This window comes from Artemia sp. Qi Xiang Cuo, chromosome 6 (genome assembly GCF_049724085.1).
Source record: "Artemia sp. Qi Xiang Cuo chromosome 6, ASM4972408v1, whole genome shotgun sequence".
Lineage (NCBI taxonomy): Eukaryota > Metazoa > Arthropoda > Branchiopoda > Anostraca > Artemiidae > Artemia > Artemia sp. Qi Xiang Cuo.
Window position 1 is genome coordinate 74,327,772 of NC_142799.1, and position 21,979 is coordinate 74,349,750.

Sequence of the window (21,979 nt, forward strand, 5' to 3'; positions counted from 1 at the left end):
TTTTAATTATATCTATTTTTAAAGACCTTTACGATTTTAGCGTAAAGAGCGAGGGTTGAGGAAGGAGCAGTCCCCCTCATATATGGAATAGTTTTTCTTCGTTTTAACTTTTAATGTTGCTCCTTATTTCCAGTTGAAAAACTGTTTTTTTTTTCATTTCTATCTAAAACGAATGTGTTATTGCCACCTCTCAAACCTTCCGTAAACCCAGAGGGGTATTTCCACTTTGTTAAAAGTAAATAATTATGTCAACCTGAAACTTTAAAATGGATTCCTTTGACAACCTTTAGGTGTGAAAGGCTCTAAAACTCTCTGAGATTTTTCTAACAACCACATACGATTTCTTGAACAAATTTCAAGTTGAAATATCTTCACCCTTTAATTAAACCATCATAGGAATACTGGGCGTCTGAACTTATTTTTTGAAAAAGTATTACGCAAAAGTGCCCTTGACCTCTACAAATATCCTCTACCAAAAAGTTTTCTTCTGCAATAATATTTTATTGTCCTTCTGAAAGCTTTTCATGAGATTTCACAAAATAGATTATTTACTTTCCTGAATGATTCAAATGATGCGATTTATTGTAGAAACATCGTAGGCGAGGGAACAGTAATCAAGCTTCAACCAGCTACGAGCAGCATTCTTGATGTGGGGCAATATGGATTACTGAGCAATCCAAAGGTGAAACTACGTATATACTACATTATGCAACTCATGAACCTGACATGGACCTGGGTGAATTAAAGGACTAGAAGGTCCGAAGGCCGGTGATACAAGGACGATAAATTGTGGGCTGTTTATAGAACAAACAGCAAATGTTGTGGGACTCAAGACTAAAGTTCGCATCTAACGCTTTTGCAAAAGAGTTCTAGTGCTCTTACCAATCTTTTATAAGGTACTTGATCACTGGGCCTATTTGCAAAGGTGCGTTTAAAAACAATAAAAATTAGGGACGATTTTGGACTAAAATTAGGAAAAATTAGACGTGGTAGTTTTAGGACGAAATGTCTTAGTGCCTAGAACTCAATTACTGCTTCTACTATTGGAAACTAAATACGACTATTCTACTAATTAAATAAAACAAAAATATTGTTTAATTAATAATAATTAATTAGATTTAAAATTTTTAATTTAAAACTGAAATTCAAATTTAACATTAATAAAATTAAAGGTAGTTTAAAAAAAAATTAATTTAATAAGACCAAAAAAATAAGAATACTTTAACAATTGCTAACAATTCATCACAGCACAAAGCGGCCCAAGGTCAAGGCAGCAGCGCATGCTTCTCTTCCAAGTCAATGCGTTTAAAGCTTCAATCTGTGTTCAATCCAATGAAATTCCAGTTTAGTCCTACCTTATAAGCTCTTTCCAGACGATATAAGGACGTCCTGATTTTCGTTTGGCCTCAAATGAGTGGCCATAAAGTACAATGTTTAGCAACGTATTGTCTTTCATCTGCGAAACATATCCTGACCAAAATAACCTTCTTTACATGAAAGACCCAGAAACTGGGATTGAATATCACACAGCTTGTAATTGAATATACGTTTGATCAAACAAGTACCTAAGACTATTCTTAGGAATTACATATACACATCATCCCCTATTATTCAGCCACATATGACAGTTTTAAACGATTTTGCCAATTCTGGAGATACAACTAATTTTGAAAATACTTTCAAAACCTTACATTGCTCCCCTGCACTCCAAGAGTACAAATATATGAGATGGGCCCATTACTTTGGGGCAAGGACATTCAATTTCAGTGAATACAAATAAATAAAAATCTTCTAATTATTAGATGGTTCACTGTCTATCCATTAAAATAAAATAATATTAAGTATTTTGCATGACACCCTCAAGATATGAATCGTTAACGCTAAAATCTAACCCAAAATTTTTCATACCAATAACAATTTTGGGAAAGGTGGTGAATATGAAAAAAATATAAAAAATCAAATTACATAGGAAACAGGTTCATTCAGGTTTTTTCAGGTTCATACTTTTTTATTAACAAAAAAACAACTCAATGTGACAACATGTCGCACTAAAGCAAAAAGATTCTTGAAAAAGCGACCGGTTGGATATCATGCATGCCAATTCAACATACCAAATAAAATGAAAAAAGGGGAAAATGAAAAAAGGGGATAACAATAATAGTAACTGAAATTAATGATAAATATATAATGGCACAAAATAAAAAAATAAAAATAAAATATCTACAAAAAAAACAAAAAAAAACAAAAGCCTTCTCTCGAATCTTTAACGCTACCAAATTCCTGAAGAGAATTGATTTTTAATACGTGTTTTAAGTTGCGGCACACTTTCAGCTTGACGAACAGAATCTGGGAACGAATTCCAAACTGACGGGCCCATGTGTCTGGTCAATTGACTCGCTCTCGTTGTGTTCCGTGGCTCAGATGCAAGACTATCCGCACTCCTAGTCGAATAATCGTGGTAAAACGAATTAGGCTTAAAAATATTCATAAAAAAATCCGGTGCAAGACCATTCAGACACTGAAATACAAATACTCCAATTTGATAATCCCTTATTTCACCAACTTTGAAAATTTTAAGCTTTCTAAAAATAATTCAGTTCTATCAATAACACAATCATACCTTCCAATCAACCTTATAGTCTTATTCTACAGAACTTGAACTCTTCTAAAATTGCAACTAAAAGCGGTTGCCCAAATTAAACAACGATAATTCTTATTAGGCGATATTAACAAAGAACGCAATAAAAGCAGAATTTACCAGGGCAAAGAATTTTGAAAACGGTTAAGAACTATAAGGGCTTATGCCAGCGTGCATGCTATGAAGTTGCAGTGTTTTCTACAACTGAAGTTTCGATCCAGGATGAATCCCAGATATCGGATCTCTTCGACTTGTGAGAGCGGTACGCCATTGTAAATAATGACACCAAGGAGAGTGGGAGGAGAACCAGTCCTCGTAAGCATCATAAAATTAGTTTTTGATGCATTGACGCTAAGTAAGCTAGCACAAACAAATTCATGTAGGGCATCAAGCGCCTTATTCGCCTTGAACAAGAGCTCTTGCAGCGACTTTGCTGCAATCACTAAAGCCGTGTCGTCAGCAAACGAAGTAACTGAAACTTAGGGAATGTAGAATCTTATTGCGTCTACGAATATCAGGTACAGGAGAGGACCAAGAACTGAGCCCTGTGGAACCCCACACTTTATGGGAAACGGCTGAGAAGATTTGTTACTCAAAGTCACTCGTAGCTTCCTTTCACTTAAATACGATTCAAACAAATTTAAAACACCACCCTTTATGCATAAATAATACAGCCTTTCAAATAAAATATTAAAATCAACAGTGTCGAAAGCCTTTCTAAAATCAATAAAAACGCCCATGCACTGCTCGCCATTCTCAAGTGCTGAGTTAATATTTTCCAGCAGATGCTGGACTGCCTGCGTCGTCGAATATCCTTTCCGGAAGCCAAATTGACCATCGTGTAAAACACCAATTTTCATCAGATACTCGTAAAGCCGGTGATGAACAACCTTTTCATAAATTTTTGAAGTTTTGAAATTTTGAAACATAGGAGAATGTGATATAAATTACAAAAAACTTCGTATTCAGAAGACATGCAAGGGCTCAAAACCCCTTCATCCCTCCTCTCTCTCTCCCTCGTACATAGTTCAAGTGCTTTTGCCTCTGGACGGTAATACTATTGAATTAAAATTACCCGATTCATTGTCATATCTCAAGCACCTGAAACATATTTTATTAGTTGTTAAAAATACAGGCAACCCCACATTATAAAGAATCTTTTCTTTGATATTTATTGGTTATTTTTCGAACGGAGGGAAAGACCGCTCAAGATATAGCCAAATTATAAACTTTCTTACAATCAGACGGTTCATAGGTTCTTTTCTTTATTTAGCAAAATAGAATATGGCTTTGAGCCAACTAGAATAAAAACACAATATTTACATAACGTACTCTATAAAATAATCTAAATCTCCCTGAAGACGTCTTTGAAAATACCGGTAAGTCTTGATGTTCATCCTCCATGTCTTATTATTCTCCATTCTCCACGTCAAATCTTAAATCACTGTCACATGTTAATTTTGCTTTCATTACAAGCTAAATTTTCCTGAAGATTTCTTTGAATATCTAATAAGAATGTACTTCCATTATATTTTCACTTTGATTGAGAATTCACTTATCCTTTTTTTTCTTTATTCGCTTTCCTCTTTATGCTTCCGTTACTAGCTGAAGTTTCTTCGCCAGGAACCGCCGTTGTCGTCAATAGGAAAAGGCACCATGCTAACCTTTTACTTGATTCACTTTTCTGTTTATGCCTTCATTACAACCTAAATATTCCTGAAGACTTTTTTTAAAATCACTAATAAGCAAGTGCTTCGATTATTTATATCCTTTCATTAAGAATTCAATGACCCTTTTTCTTTTTTTATTCACTTTTCTCTTTAACCTTCCATTGCTAGCTGAATTTCCTTTTTGAAGGTACTCATAATTCTTGGTCTTGATTCTTTGTCCTCCATATTTATCACTTTTTCTGTTCTCTCTTTTTATTTCTGATACATTCTAAATTTCCTGAAATTCAATTCTTTAAAACACTAATATTCAGGTTCGTCTTTGAGAAAAGGAAAAGCACAACAACTGTCACCATCTAGCGTCACCCGGGCAAAGTCGTAAAGCAAGTATTGGAAATTAAATAAAAACAACTTTGGCTTTGCATTGGGCTGAAGATAAAAGATACCCTTTCCCAAAAAGGGATCCCTGTGTATTAGATATAATTTACGCTTTTTCAGTTTACTTTGCATTGATACAATTGTTTTGTTTGAATCCCTGCTTTGCTATTAATTTTTCGGTTTACTTCTGGAATTTAAATCGGAATCTAAATAATTCTGACGTAAAATTCAAATAATATCCTAATTAAAGTAAAGATCATTCATTACTTTTAATAATTAAATTGAATGACAATTATTGAAAAATTAACAATATATTTATACAGAATTCGAAAAACTAAATTAAATTAACTTACTCTAAAAATCTAAAATTTATTTAAACCTGATTTACTTTTTGAAAATTCAATTATCAATCTATCCAATCTTCATTTAATTTAAGCTTTTTCGAATATTTCTTAGTTCAGCTGGGCAACACAGAACTGCCAGTGACACTATTGGTATATTATTCCTATCACTCTCAAGTTAAAGCACAGAAAATTCGTTTCAATAAGTTTCTATTTGTTGTTGTTGTTTTTTAATAACCTTTGTTTTATCTTTTTTCATGCTGGTTCCTCATAAGCTTTTTGTTCACGCTTTTACGGATATTTCTTTTTCTAAAAGAATATTAACTTTCTAGTTCTTTAGTTCAACTGAGCACCGTCACACTGTCCACAGCAACAGTAGTTTTTAAATCCTACTGAAGTAAGTTCAATCACCAAATACTCTTTGAATTTTCTTGGTTGGGCAACACAGGGCAATAGCTGGGCAACACAGGATTGCGATTACCACTACTAGTATTTAATTCCTACCCCACTCAAGTTAAAGCACCGGTAATTTGGTTCACTGAGCTTATAGATTTCTTTAAAAAATAAACATCTGTTATATCTTTTTTCATGCTAGTTCCTCATGATTTTTTTTGTTCACACTTTTCTGGATATTAATTTTTTTTAATTTCCAACATATTTGCACTTTTAGCTCACTAGTTTAGCTAAGTACTGTTGCACTGTCAACAGCACTAGTAGTTTTAAATCCTACTGAACTATGCTAGATTACCAAATACTCTTTTTTTTGTAAATTTACTGTTTCTTTTGACAATTATCCCAATTTTCCGGCTTTATTTTTGTTCTAAAAGTTATCATTTAATCTTTTTAAGAGATTGAATCTTTACCTTTCAATTTTCTACTTTTCTCTTTACGCTCCTAATATTTTGCAATAATAGCTGAATCTTGCTAAAAAAAAACTTCTTTGAAGACATAAATAATGCCCTGTTTTGCTTGTTCATATTTTGTTCTTCACTATGTTCGTTACTTTTCTCTTATTCAGTTTACCATCTGCTTCTTCAACATCTTTTATAATACTTTTTAGCACATTCCTCTCTTTACGCTTCTAATGTATCAATTTACCTTCATTCACTTTTCTCTTTATGCTTTGTAAAACTAGCTAAACTTTCCTAAAAAGACTTCTTTAAAAGCACTTATAAGTCCGTATTCTGATTCTTCACGTTTGTCTTTCCTACGTTCAGGTTTCTCCTCCACTACGTCAAATTTAGTCTTTCCTTCTACTAAAACTCTTTCAGCAACCTTTTGTAACTTAAAATGCAGCATTTGTTTATGTAAAGATGGCACCACTAAATTGTAATCATTAATTTTTTTATTTAAACGTTTGACATCTTCATCCAAGAGCTCTTTGAACTTCTCCCACTGTTGATTTTCCCCTTCCGCTAATGGAAGGTCACCAAACTGTTGACGCTTAAACTCAAGACGCTTCCTTATATCGGATATCTCGTCTCTTATTTCCCTATGTAAGGAGACCCAAGGCGGAGTAAAGCCGTTGTCAATCAATATCTACAAAAGATGTTTGCATAAATAAAGCAACTATCCCAAAAAGATACTTTGTAACTGGCTTGATGTGTAAATCAAGGGATGGTCCCTTACTCTTAACGCATGTATCTTTAATCGTTTGCGCTGAGGCACAAATATATGCATCTTCCAATCGGCATAATATTAGCAACATACATAGAGAAAAAATTAGCTTAAAATAGCTGTCTTCAGTGCCTCTTGCGGTTACTGAGACTATCAGCCACAGAAAAAGAAAAGATGACGCTTATAAACTTGAAAATCACCACGTGTCTCAAGACACTACATATTATAACCTAGAATCACCTTATTGTTTTCATTGAGAGACTAAATAGCAGTAGAATTTTTTGGAGTGAAATTAACGTTAGTTCGGGTCTAGTAAATTTTCCAATAAATAACGAGGCCTGTTATAGCAACCTGTTATAGCAACAAAAAAGGTTATGGATATCTTAGCCTGTAAAACACTGTACCCTGTACAGATTAGCCTGTACGCTAATCCGTAAAACAAGAGCCAATACTAGTATACGTTGTATTTTGGTAAAACTTTGAACAGTTTGTGTGATTAAATGGGTTACGGATGGCAATGGTCATGGGATTAAATCCTCATTGAGCTATCTGAAAACAGACAAACGTTTGCCAGACGTTTCCTATATGCCAAAACGAGGCCACGTAAACCAAAATGAGGCCAGATTATTCACCACTACTCTGTAACTTTCACAAATATTTTATCATTTAAGACCTTGACCACAGGACAAGTCTCTGCATAAACAAGAAACCACTTTCATATAAATTATAAACATATTAGATCCACACTTCTTATTAAGACAACGATATTTAAAGCTTACGTTGGCTAAGAGGCACGATTGGAGGCAAATTCGAAGGGTGGAAAATGCTTAGAACGACCATTAGCATATAAAAAACCTAATATTGAAAAAAATTTCAAAAATAACGCACAAATAAAAAGAAAAGAATCAAAAGATTTTTCATCGAACGCTCTCTTATATATTAATTTTAAATATATTTTTAAATAGTCTATTAAAATAGAATATTTTAAATATATTCTATCTTTGTGACTCTAGCGGAAGCACGTTGGCCTCTCAATTGAAAATTTACAATTTTAATGTGACCTTCGTTTGACATTCGTTTTGAATTTTTTTCGGGGGGGGGGTTGCTGTTATAAATAGGAGTACCAGGGAACCGAAAGAACTTCTTTTGCAAAACAACTTCAATTTAATTTTATGTTCACAGAATATAGGCTAGGAAAAGTAATTATAGATTTGGCTGGGAAAGGTTAACAAGCGAACCCCCCCCCCCCAAACCAATTTTACAACTTGAAGTACTCATCCTTTTCACCCAAAACTCTACTTTATGGCTTTTTGAATACCCCAAAACAATGCAATACTTTCAAAAGGCTTTTTTATATTTTGTCAGAACAAAAATCAAATATTATTAATTAAATCACATGTATTTTAAATGTGTGCATCAAAGTAACAACATTCTTCTTTAATACCATCAAATGTTTACTGAACACACACAATTTTCTCTTAGAAATAATATTTTTCATCAGTTATAACACGTTTTCAGTTCGAACTAGCAAGTTTTCTGACAAAGATACCAAATTTTTTTTTAGAAATAAAATTTTTTTGTCTGTGATAACAACTTCTCTGTCAGAAGTAGCAAGTTTAGATTAACACTAACAGACCTTATCATCAAAGTATCAACATTCTTCTTTAATACCACCAGATGGTTACTGAACACACACACAATTTTCTCTTCGAAATAATATTTTTCATCAGTGATAGCACTTTTTCTGTTCGAACTAGCAAGTTTTCTGACAAAGATACCAAATTATTTTTTAGAAGTAACAATTTTTTGTTGTGATAACAACTTTTCTGTCAGAAGTAGCAAGTTTTGCTTAATACTAACAAACCTTCTCATCAAAGTAACAACATTTTACCTTAAAAATAACATACTTTTACTGAACACCCGCAAATTTCTCTTAGAAATAATATTTTTCATTAGTGATAACATGTTTTCTGTCCGAACTAGCAAGTTTTTCTACCAAAGATACCAAATTTTTTCTTAGAAGTAACAATTTTTTGATTGTGATAACAACTTTTCTGTCACAAATAGCAACTTTTGCTTAACACTAAAAAATTTTCTCATCAAAGTAACAACATTTTACCTTAAAACTAACATACTTTTACTGAACACACACAAATTTCTCTGAGAAATAATATTTTTCATAAGTGATAACACCTTTTCTGCTCGAACTAGCAAGTTTTCTACCAAAGATACCAAATTTTTCTTAGAAGTAACAATTTTTTGATTGCGATAACAACTTTTCTGTCAGAAGTAGCAAGTTTGCTTAACACTAACAAACCTTCTCATCAAAGTAACAACATTCTACCTTAAAACTAACATACTTTTACTGAACACACATAATTTTATCTTAGAAATAATATTTTTCATCAGTGATAACACGTTTTCAGTTCGAACTAGCAAGTTTTCTACCAAAGATACCAAATTTTTTCTTAGAAGTAACATTTTTTTGATTGTGATAACAACTTTTCTGTCAGAAGTAGCAAGATTTGTTTAACACTAACAAACCTTATCATCAAAGTAACAACATTTTACCTTAAAACTAACATACTTTTACTGAACACACACAAATTTCTCTTAGAAATAATATTTTTCGTCAGAGATAACACGTTTTCTGTTCTAACTAACAAGTTTTCTACAAAAGATACCAAATTGTTTCTTAGAAGTAACTTTTCTTTGATTGTGATAACAACTTTTCTGTCAGAAGTAGCAAGTTTTGATTAACACTAACAAATTTTCTCATCAAAGTAACAACATTCTTCCTTAATGCTACCAAACGTTTACTTAACACTAACAGATTTTCTATTCAAATCATGAACTTTACCTTAATACTAACATACTCTTACATAAAACACACAAATTTCTCTTAGAAATAATATTTTTCATCAGTGATAACACGTTTTCTGTTCGAACTAGCAAGTTTTCTGTCAAAGATATCAAATTTTTTCTCACAAGTAACTTTTCTTTGATTGTGATAACAACTTTTCTGTCAGAAGTAGCAAGTTTTGATTAACACTAACAAACCTTCTCATCAAAGTAACAACATTCTTCATTAATACTAACATACTTTTACTGAACACACACAAATTTCTCTTCGAAATAATATTTTTCATCAATGATAACAAATTTTCTGCTAGAACTAACAAGTTTTCTGTCAAAGATATCAAATTTTTTCTCAGAAGTAACAATTTGATTGTGATAACAACTTTTCTGTCAAAAGTAACGAGTTATCCTTAACACTAACAGATTTTCTCTTCAAAGTAACAACATTCTTCTTTAATACTGCCAAAAGTTTACTTAACACACACAATTTTCTCTTAGAAATAATATTTTTCATCAGTGATAACACGCTTTCTGTTCGAAATAGCAAGTTTTCTGTCAAAGAGACCAAATTTTTCTTAGAAGTAACAATTTTTTCATTTATGATAGCAACTTTTCTGTCAGAACTAGCAAGTTTTGCTTAAGACTAAAATATTTTCTCATCAAAGTAACAACTTTTTCCTCAATACTAACAAACTTCTAGTTAAAACTATCAAATTTCTCTTAGAAATAATATTTTTCATCGGTGATAACACTTTTTCTGCTAGAACTAAAAAGTTTTCTGTCAAAGATACCAAATTTTTCTTAAAAGTAACAATTTTTTGATTCTGATAGCAAGTTTTCTGTAAGAAGTAGCAAGCTTTTATTTCACAATAACAAACTTTCTCTTCGAAGTAACAACTTTTTCCTCAATACTAACAAACTTTTACTTAAAACTAGCAAATTTTTCTTAGAAGTAACAATTTTACTGTCAAAAGTAGAAATTTAACAACTTTTTCGTCTATGATAATAAGTTTTCTGTCAAAGATACCAATTTTTTCTTAGAAGTAACAACTTTTTCGTTTATGATAACAAGTGTTCTGTCAGAAGAATCAGTCTTCCTCAACACAAAAAAATGTTCTTCTCGAAGTATCAACTTTTTCCTCTATACCAACAAACTTCTACTTAAAACTATCAAATTTCTCTTAGAAGTAACAATTTTTCATCTGTGATAATAAGTTTTCTATAAAAAGTAGCAAGTTTTCTACCAAAGAGACCAATTTTTTCTTAGAAGTAACCACCTTTGGCTGTAAGTAAACGTTTGGCAGCATTAAAGAAGAATGTTGTTACTTCGAAGAGAAAATCTGTTAGTGTTAAGGATAACTCGTTACTTTTGACAGAAAAGTTGTTATCACAATCAAATTGTTACTTCTGAGAAAAAATTTGATATCTTTGACAGAAAACTTGTTAGTTCTAGCAGAAAATTTGTTATCATTGATGATAAATATTATTTCGAAGAGAAATTTATGTGTGTTCAGTAAAAGTATGTTAGTATTAATGAAGAATGTTGTTGCTTTGACGAGAAAGTTTGTTAGTGTTAAGCAAAACTTGCTACTTCAAACAGAAAAGTTGTTACCACAATCAAAAAAAAGTTACTTCTGAGAAAAAATTTGATATCTTTGACAGAAAACTTGCTAGTTCGAACAGAAAACGTGTTATCACTGACGAAAATATTATTTCTAAGAGAAATTTGTGTGTTTTATGTAAGAGTATGTTAGTATTAAGGTAAAGTTGATGATTCGAATAGAAAATCTGTTAGTTTTAAGTAAAAGTTTGTTAGTATTAAGGAAGAATGTTGTTACTTTGATGAGAAAACTTGTTAGTGTTAATAAAACTTGCTACTTTTGACGGAAAAATTATTATCACAAACAAAGAAGAGTTACTTCTAAGAAAAATTTGGTGTCTTTGGTAGATAACTTGCTAGTTCGAACAGAAACTTGTTATCACTGACGAAAAATATTATTTCTAAGAGAAATTTGTGTGTGTTCATTAAAAGTTTGTTAGTTTTAAGGTAAAATGTTGTTACTTTGATAAGAAGGTTGGTTAGTGTTAAGCAAAACTTGCTACTTCTGACAGAAAACTTGTTATCACAAACAAAAAAATGTTACTTCTAAAAAAAAATTTGGTATCTTTGGTAAAAAACTTGCTAGTTCGAACTGAAAACGTGTTATCACTGATGAAAAATATTATTTCTAAGATAAAATTGTGTGTGTTCAGTAAAAGTATGTTAGTTTTAAGTTAAAATGTTGTTACTTTGATGAGAAGGTTTGTTAGTGTTAAGCAAAACTTGCTACTTCTGACAGAAAAGTTGTTATCGCAATCAAAAAATTTTTACTTCTAAGAAAAATTTGGTATCTTTGGTAGAAAACTTGCTAGTTCGAGCAGAAAAGGTGTTAGCACTGATGAAAAATATTATTTCTAAGAGAAATTTGTGTGTGTTCAGTAAAAGTATGTTAGTTTTAAGGTAAAATGTTGTTACTTTAATTAGAAAATTTGTTAGTGGTAAGCAAAACTTGCTACTTCTGACAGAAAAGTTGTTATCACAATCAAAAAAATTTTACTTCTAAGAAAAAGTTGGTATCTTTGGTAGAAAACTTGCTAGTTCGAACAGAAAACGTGTTATCACTGATAAAAAATATTATTTCTAAGATAAATTTTCGTGTGTTAATTAAGAGTATTTAATTTTTAATGTAAAATAATGTTACTTTGCTGAGAAGATTTGTTAGTACTAATAAAAACTTTCTACTTCTGCCAGAACGGTTGCAATCTAAATCAAAAATTGTTACTTGTAAGAAAAGAATTGGCATCTTTGGTAGCAAACTTGCTAGTTCGAACAAAAAAAGTGTTATCACTGATGAAAAATATTATTTCGAATAGAAAATTGTGTGTGTGTCCAGTAAACATTTGGTGGTATTAAAGAAGAATGTTGTTACTTTGATGAGAAGGTTTGTTAGTGTTAATCAAAACTTGCTACTTCTGACAGAGAAGTTGTTATCACAGACAAAAAAATGTTACTTCAAAGAAAAAAATTTGGTATCTTTGTCAGAAAACTTGCTGGTACGAACTGAAAACGTGTTATAACTGATGAAAAATATTATTTCTAAGAGAAAATTGTGTGTGTTCAGTAAACACAATTGCAACCACAATAATACAGACAATTGCATAGATCACAAAAACTCCAACTAGTATTTCAACTATTTTCCGCCGAGGCTTTTTTTCTTGCAGGGCTTCAACCGTAGAGTCTGGGAACGGGATACCTTTCTTGCAATTTTCCTTTACTCCATACAACCAGTTTCTTTGCTCATCATTACGTTTATTCCATTCCTTGTGCCAACCGGTGCAGTATCTTAATTTTCGTGCCCGGCGATTAATTGTTATATTGTAGTCTAAACGTGAAGCAGCAGCATAGCTTTTCCCGACAGTTAAGTTGAACGCTTTACTTCCATCTTTTCTTTCGTCAATATTAACAATATCGTCTAGGGTAAGATCCCCTACAGTAGACTTACTAAAGGTCTTTTCCACTATTATTTTGTACGAGTCTTTTTTTCCGTTAACCAAACAGAAGCCGGTTTATACTCATCAATTTTCAATAATTCAACTACGCCTGCACTAACTGAAGGGCAAATTTTTTCTTCTGGAATTATGTGACCACAATCGGCCTCGACCATGGAAAACTTGGCTGTAATGAGTAGGCCACAGAGAATTACATATTTTAACATTTTATTGTTAGTATCACTTGAGACCATATTTGTCAATGTTTAAAATCATTTCCATAAAAGCATGTATCAAGCAGTTGGGACCTAGCAAAAAACAAAACTAATTTAAAAAATTTTAGATATTTTTCTAGCTTTAATTGAAAAATTAAAATTATTTCTAAGACACCATAAATATTTTTGCAGTTTACATAATAACCTTAGTGACTCTGAACTGAAAACTAAAATAAAATAAAAAATTAATTTTCTTTTCCACGGAAATATAGTACAAGAGATACACACTTTAGAAGTTGAGCCAAAAATTTTCATTAAGGAACGAACTGTAGCCCATAGTAACTGAAGTAATAATTACATAAAGGAACAACGTAGTTCATCATATTGGTCATTACATTAAAAGACGATCATTGGAATGACAAACCATTGCATACATTGGAGTTAGTTAGCTACTTGATTGTTTGAGCTTCGTCTCTTACTCTTTCAAAGAAGAAAAAGCCGTAGGCTTTTTCTGTTTCCATTAAGGAACGAACTGTAGTCCATATTAACTGAATCAATAAAAGGAATACTAGATAGATGATTATTTCAATTATATTCCTTAAAGAAACATCATAAGTAAAATTTTCCCATACCGAGAATCGATCTTGAGCCAACTGGGAGAGAGCCAGTTACATAAAGGACCGATACAGTTCATTATAAATGGAGCCTATGCTGGTTTCATCGGATATAGTCAAACAGTTCGTGGTAACGAACTGTATAGTAAGAGGGCTCGTCTCAATAGTCACCAAAACTCTAAAAAACGGAATTTTGATACCAATAGAGACATCAAAAGAACCCATTTTTAGGCTGATTTTAAATTTATTATTACATTAAGGAACGAACTGTAGCCCATAGTAACTGAAAAAAGGAATCATTATATAGATGATTATTTCAATTATATTCTTTAAGAAATCATCATAAGTAAAATACTTCCTATATCGGGAATCGAACTCGAGCCAACTGGGTGAGAGGCAGCTATCCCAACCACTAGACCATTTAGGATATATGGAAATATCTGATTAATGAAGTTTATGTTAAACCAAATTATGGGCTCAGTTAGCAGCCTGATTCTTTGAGGATCGTCTCTTACTATTCCAAAGAATAGTATATAGTCCTTTATGTTTCTATTATATAAAGGATTGGTCCAGTTAAGTATTATGAGGTCCGTGTCTTACTATTCCAACGAAGAAAAAGCTTAAGGCTTTTTCCTGTTTGTAATCCGGTAAATATCTTGTCCGGGTTGCAGCGGTAGCTTGCAACCTAATAACAGACTTTTACGTCCCATACTAAGAAATTTAATAACCCATAACTCCTAAAACCAGAGTCAGGTCAAAAAAGAAGTACACTATTAGAACCGCATTGTTCAATACTCCTACATAGGAAACCAACTGTCCCTTGGCTTGAATAACGATGAAAATTTATTGGTTTGAAAAATAAGAGAAGTGGCTCCTAGCCCGATATTCTACATCAACCGCGTCTTTTTTTTCTTTTTTTCTGTGCAGTTAGTGGGGCACCGGAAAATCATAGAGAGTTGCTTAATGACTCATTTGAAAGAAATTGCTACATCTAGTGCCGTTTGTAATAAAAAAGTTTTTAAAATAGAATCAATTATTTACGAAAAACTGCATTTTTGTACAACACTGTAGTAGCAAATGTTGTTAACAATATCTTGCATTAAATATCTTGCATAAATTGTTGTTAACAATATCTCGGAGGGACAGGGTACATGAGAGGATCTTTCCATAGAGGAATTCTTCATGGGGGAAGAGAATTTTCCATGAAGGAATGCCGGACTTCCCAGCAAAATTAAAAAAACGATCAGAAATTAAATTAAAAAATCAAGTTTTTTCGGTTGAAAGTTAGGAGGAACATTAAAACTTAAAACAAAAGAAATTATTACGTATATGAGAGGGTTTGACCCCTCGTCAATACCTCGCTCTTTACCGTAAAGTCTTTTTTTAGTACTTTCAAAGAGTATTTTATCATAGGCAGCGCGATAGCGCTGCCTAAGGAAAGAGCGATGTAGGCACAATGTATTTTTGGTTTTATCTTTTAGACCAGGGCACTTCGTATCGAAGGAGTTGTCGTATAAACTTCAAAAAGGTTCATTCGATTGGAAATTGAAAAGGCTAGTGCCTTTTTTAATAGTCAAAAGTGATTGGAGAGCAACTAACCCTCCTCTCATGCCCACCATTTCCCAAAACGCATCCAATCAAAATTTTCAGATATCCACTTTGTTCAACATAGTCGAAAGTTCCCGAAATTGTGTCTTTGAGAATAAAACTCCCCCTACAGCCCACAGGGCAAGGGTTCTAAATTTTGCCTTGGGGACATACAAGGTTCTTGTAGAAAGTGTTGCCTTAGAAACTACAAAAGGAACTCACTCGTTGGAAGTTGAAAGGGCTAGTGCCCTTTTTAATAGTTACTCTGAAAGCGTCATCTTGTTTTAGTTTTGTATTTTGTTTTAAGCTTTAGTTTTTATATTTTGTCAGTTTTATTCTGCACTGAGGGTGGTCAAGTGGAGGTCTTGACCGAAATCCGCGATTTTATGTTTTGTCAAAATATGCTTAAAGCAATTATGTGCAAAAATGAAACAAAAAGAAATATTAGGTTAGAAAACATGCAACAAAGAGCATTATGACGAACGGCAAATGAATATGAATGAAAAAAAAACAATAACAAAATTCTGCAAATCCTCCCTACATATAAGCTACAGTTTCCATTTTTGCACTTTCTTTTGAATTAAAACTAAAATTAATATTACAAGACGGAATTACCGGTTATCAATAGATGATGCTATTAAAAATTTAATAGTATCAAAGCTATTGGATAAAAGTATCCAAAGCTATTACAAGTATCCAAGAAAAAAAAAGAAAATTTACAGTTGGAAAGAAGGAGTTAATTGAACTAGAAGGAATTTTTTTCTAGTTACCTGGACCACCAAGCGTGACAAGACCAAGTGGAGGAACCGATAAACGCAAATCCACAATTTCTAAAAAATGACCCGGGCGGCTAAAAGACATAAAACAACCAGGGTCATCAAACGTGATAAGATTAATATGAAAAGCTAAAGCAAAGGGCATTGAAGACATGTGTAACGTAATGATGAAGGAAAATGAAGACAATGAAATGTGCGGTTAGAAGACAAACGACACTGATAATCACAAAAAAATGAAGTAGATGAAAAACTTCGGTTAGAAGACAAGCGAAAGCGAGAGTCACAGTAAATGAAAAACAAAAATAAAGCACAAATAAATGTGCAAGTAGCAGCTATTACCCTTGTAAAATCTGAAAACAAATGCCAACAATCAGAAAGATTGTTGGTTCTGGTTCTGACCACATTCATCTACTCCATATTGCAATTTAATGAGCAAATTACATAATTTTTCCTCAGGGTTGGTATTGCTTTCGGTATGTGAAAAATGCATAAATATTTCGTGAGAAATTGATTAATAGCTAGAAAATAATAGGGATAAAGACTAAGTAAAATGATTTTTTAACAATGGTGAATTTCAGACATCCTACTAAAACGGTCATAATGAAATCCGGGTTGCAGCGGCAGCTTGCAACCTAGTAAGAGACAATCACGTCAAATACTAAGAAATACAGTAGCCCAGAACTGCTAAAAATAGAGTCTGATGGAAATACAAAGTATAGTATAAGAATCAGCTTGTCCGAAACCTTTGCGTAAGAAAATTACAGCTAATTTGCTTCAATAATGAAGAAAATCCATTGGCTTGAAAAACAAGAAAAGTTGCTTGAACTACGATATTCTGCATCATTGTTTTCCGTTTTTTTTTCACTTAGATAGCTGGGCACTGGAAAATCATAGAGAGCTGTATAATGGCTCATTTTAAAGTAAATTGCTACGTCTAGTTCGTTTTGTAATTAAAAAACAAAAAATTTTTAAACTAGAATCACTTTACAAAAAAAATTACATTTTCATGCACAAGCTTGATGAATGATGACGACATAATCGTAGTTTGTTACCATATATGACGTAATAAGTGAATGCAATATTTATACACGTTTATCTTTCGACAAGATAATTTATTTTAGTTCTTAGTTCGGGATGGCTAAAGTTATTATGTAAACTGTAAAAATATTTATGGTGGCTGAGCAATAATATTTGTTTTTTTAATTATAACTAGAAAAATTCCTGAAAATTTTAAAATTAGTTGGATTTTTTGTTAGGTTCTTACTACCCGACGCGTGATTTAACGTGTTTTTCATAACAAAAAACCTTTTTTTTATTTTAGTTTTCAGTTCAGGATCGCTAATGTTATTATGTAAACTGCAAAAATATATATGGTGTCTGAGCAATAATGTTAATTTTTTAGTTAATTTTAATTTTTTAACATTATTGCTCAGACACTATTCTTTGAAAGAGACAAACCTCAAACAATTAAGTAGCTAATTAAGTCCAATGTATGCAATGGTTTGTTATTCCAATGATCGTCTTTTAATATGAGTTTTCAAAACGTGTTTTTTCACTTTTTGGTTACTATGGGCTCTGTTCGCCTTTCACTAGGTTGTGCCATCTACAGCAATTATGATTTTTCAAAACATATTTTAAACTTTTAGTTACTATATGCTTCGCTTTGTCTTTCACTTGATTGCAGCTATAGCTACAACCATCATTTAGAGCTTGTTCTTTACTATATAAAAATATTAAACTTTTCAGTTAGTAAAGCCTGAAGTTCATTCTTTATTATAAAATAAAATACAAACAGGAAAAAGCCTACGACTTTTTCTTCTTTGGAATAGTAAGAGACGATCCTCAAATAATCAGGCAGCTAACTAAGTTTATAATTTTTTCTTTAACATAAAATTCATTAATCGGATATTTTAATATATCCTATATGGTCTAGAGGTTGGGATAGCTCTCACCCAGTAGACTTGAGTTCAATTTCCGGATGGGAATTTCTTAAGAAACATAATTCCAATTTCTTAATGTAATAAAAATAATTTGTTTTAATTACAAAAAGTTTTTAACCCCATTAATTTCCTTTAAAATGAGCCATTGAACAACTCTCTACGATGTTCCAGTGCCATGCTATCTGTTGAATTACTAACCTATACTATAATTAAGTGGCGTATAAAATCTAGTATAGGCAAGAGGTCGTTCTTTATTATAAAAATCTTACCGCTGGTACAAGATTATGGTTTATGCACAAAAATCAAATATATTTGAAAATACTGAATTATGAAAAGACATCAAAAATGCAGTTTTTATTGGAAAAATTTATTCTCTCTTATAAATAATTTATTTTAGTAACAAAGGATTTTTAACCCGATTATTTTCCTTTAAAATGAGCCATTGAACAACTCTCTACGATGGTCCAGTGCCAAACTTTCTGTGGAAAAGAAAATAGAAAGAAAAATATCCCGTTTAGGCAGAATGTTGTAGTAGCTAACACGTTTCTTGATTTTCAAGCCAATATATTTCCCTTGCTGTTCAAGCCAAGGGACAGAAAATTTCCTATACAGAAGTTTCGGATAAGGTGGTTCTAATGGTGTACATTTTGTTTTGATCTGACTCCTTTTTTAGGAGTTATGGGTTTTATATTTCTTAACATTGGACGTGATCGTCTCTTACTAGGTTGCTAGCTACCGAATTATAAAAAATTACCTCATTATTACATTTATTTGTCATATTATATATCTTATTTCTAACCCTATTAATAATTAAATTTTTCCAGTTCTGAAAACTATTTTTTATAATTTTCTCTTTTTGCACCAATTACCGATAAATAATTCTAGATCATTATTTAACCCACTAAGCACATTAAACATCTGGTTGCGTTTAAACCTATAAGCTTAATCACGTAGTGGGTTGATTTTACCTAACCAAAAAAATAACTAATTTTAAAATCTTCAGGTATCTTTCTAGTGAGAATCAAAATATTGAAATTATTGCTCAGGCACCGTGAATATTTTTGTAGTTTACGTATTAGCTTGAGCGGTTCTGAAAAGAATTTAAAAAAAAATTCAACTTTTTTTTATGTCTTGAAAAAAACATTGTTTATACTTATAAGAAAAGAAATTCGATAATGATGTTTTTCTAATAACGATTTCTACTAAACTTCAAACTTTTGGTTTTCTTTTTTGTAATCCGTTGTTAATATATATACAAATATTCTTGCAATAACCAATATTTGGCTCTTTACGCAATTTAATATATTTTCACACTGACATAAGAAAAATAATGAGACGTTCTATTTTGAACAGTATCTGGAATTTTTTTATGACCTAAATCCCTCCTAATTTTCAGACATAAAGCAAAATTTCAGGTTTTTACAGCGAAAAGGTCAGGAGAAATGGTAGACAGAAAAACAAACTAGAATAAGACTAAGGAGAGTGCTAGAGAAATATTAGAAAGATTTCAACTTTTGAATCCTTTTCCTCTACAACATTAATAAAATCCCAAATTTTCTTCATATTTCGAGTTTGCCAAAATTTCTTATTGCCTTCTCATTTTTCTCATTCTTTGGTGGATTTTCTGTCAGCGCTGCTCACAGCAGGAATTTCACCAATACTTTGCATTCCGACACGTGTAACTAGGATTACGGCACCGTTGATAGATAATATTTTTTTTTTCTCTATTAATTTGGCGCAAAAATTTGTACTATATAAAAATGATAAATCATTTTTACAGTAAAAATGATTTATCAGATAATTTTCCTGTATTTAATGATAAGAAGTAATTTCACACGTTTACAAATTGCTTTTTAAAATGAAAAGACTATAGTTTTAACATCTTCATTAAAGCAAGCAGCGAAGATCTCTCCTTTCACCATTAGGCTAGATAAAATATTCCTCAGAGCCTTAAGTAATCACACTAATTATTACCTCATTGATCTTTCTCGTAACCTCATCAACGTAGGGGTAAGATGTCCTTTCTTTAAGAGGCTTCCCAGTTCCCTTAATATTGACGAATTCCCCACGTTCCATTGATTCTCTAATTAAATCCTCGACAAGCCGGTCCATGTCATATCTAGAAGAAAATATTTGATATTTTATTTTCTGCATAAACTATTTTCTACAAAATTATATGCCAACAGTTTCTATATTATACATTTTTTTGCCAGTTTTCACCCGAATATTATTTTTTAGACAGCTTTATCGCTTTTCTTTTATTTGCACTGATTTTTATTCTGAGAAATAATTCTAAATGTACAAAAAAATCACTTGGGTTAAAACTTTTTTTTTTAATACTGGTTATAGAATAAACAATCTAAAAAAAATCTAAAAAAAGAAACAACTATATAACCGTTATACGAGTTTTTTTTTTCTTGTTGCATTTATTAAGCATTATGGCAAATACCTCAGGACAAGGGCCGATGGCGAACAGAACCCGTTGGTTATATAAACTCTCACGCAACATTTTGCCTAGGAGGAACTATTTGTTGCCATGAGGAATTATGGCCTAGGAGGAACCCAGGAGGAACTATGGCTTAGAAGGGACCCAGGAGGAACTATGGCCTAGGAGGAACCCAGGAGGAACTATGGCCTAGGAGTAACTATTCGTTATTGTTTTTACTTTACCTCAAAGAAAATTGGTTTAAACACTCGTTTCTTAATTTTTAAGAATAATGACAAATGTAAAAGTACAAAAGTGTGGCCTATTGTCAGTTTTCGGACGTTTTTTTCCTTTCTTAAGGCACATCATTAAAGAAATATACGGTTACTACACAAAACAGAGCCATAGCTATAAGATTTTGTGAATAAAGTATGTAATTATATCTAATATGATTAGATAGAATTTGTAAAGAAACAAATGTTACCCTATCTCCATAGAATCTTAGAAGCTTACGAATAGAGTATTCACTTTTTAGCATCTTCCTGTGCGTTAATTTTTGCCGTAGGCCTATTCCTCAAAGGTTACGTAGTAGAACAGAACATATCTGCGCACACGAGAAGTCAATACTCTGGACGAGCAGGAAGATGCTAATCCCTTCAGCAGGAAATTCGAATCCCTTCAACAGATTAACTTTATGGATCTGGAAAACTCTTGGAAAATCTCTTGGAAAATCTTGGAAAAATCTGGAAAACTCTTTATAATTTGTAATGGGTGCCTTTTATAAATTTTGGCTATAACTGTAAACAATAAATTGTTTAATAGCATCCATTGATGAATGTGGAGCTGAAAACACTGGGATTATAGGGTTAAGCCATTTTTAAACATGAACGGCAACTAAGAGATTTGGAAAAAATCAGATTACATTTATGAATTATTCGTTATATCTGGGCAGATTATCTGATTAGCTGATTAGCAGATTAGCTGATCCAGTCAGCCATAAAGAAAAGTGAATATGCAAAATAGACAAAAAAGAATATTGTCTTCTTTCTGAAGGATACGGATAAAGATCCCCCGAAGTCATTGATGGCGCACATGGCGTTGAAAGGTTACTGTCGAATCTTCCATTGCTGGGTATTTTACAGGGACGGGTAGCAAGTCTATCGCCTAGCCTTGCAGCAGCAGGAATCAAAAATCGGGCGGCAGCGAGAATCCAAAATTCGCTGTGCCACCACATGTTTCTTCGGGACAACATGGAATTAGAATATAGAAGTCGAAAATAAACTCGGTCCTCTCCTGGAAACTTGAAAAATTGGGACGAAACGTGCATATAAGATCCCTCCACTAGGACAAATAGTCTCATTTTGAAGCCTGATTTAAAACCTCTTTGGTTTTAT

General features: G+C 32.0%; 1 protein-coding gene across 3 annotated transcripts in view; it reads right to left on the reverse strand.

The window, feature by feature from the left end:
- Window positions 1–3,900: 3,900 nt before the first annotated feature.
- LOC148951587 (dnaJ homolog subfamily C member 28-like) overlaps window positions 3,901–21,979 on the reverse strand; it is a 151,919-nt gene continuing 133,840 nt past the window's right edge. For all 3 annotated transcript variants that reach the window (XM_089090353.1, XM_089090352.1, XM_089090354.1), the window contains exons 5-6: window positions 20,135–20,279; window positions 3,901–6,563 (exon numbers count right to left, since the gene is read on the reverse strand). In XM_089090353.1, coding sequence (XP_088946479.1) covers window positions 6,156–6,563; window positions 20,135–20,279 — 553 coding nt within the window. In that variant the 3' untranslated portion in view covers window positions 3,901–6,155. The remainder of the gene's footprint in view (window positions 6,564–20,134; window positions 20,280–21,979) is intronic.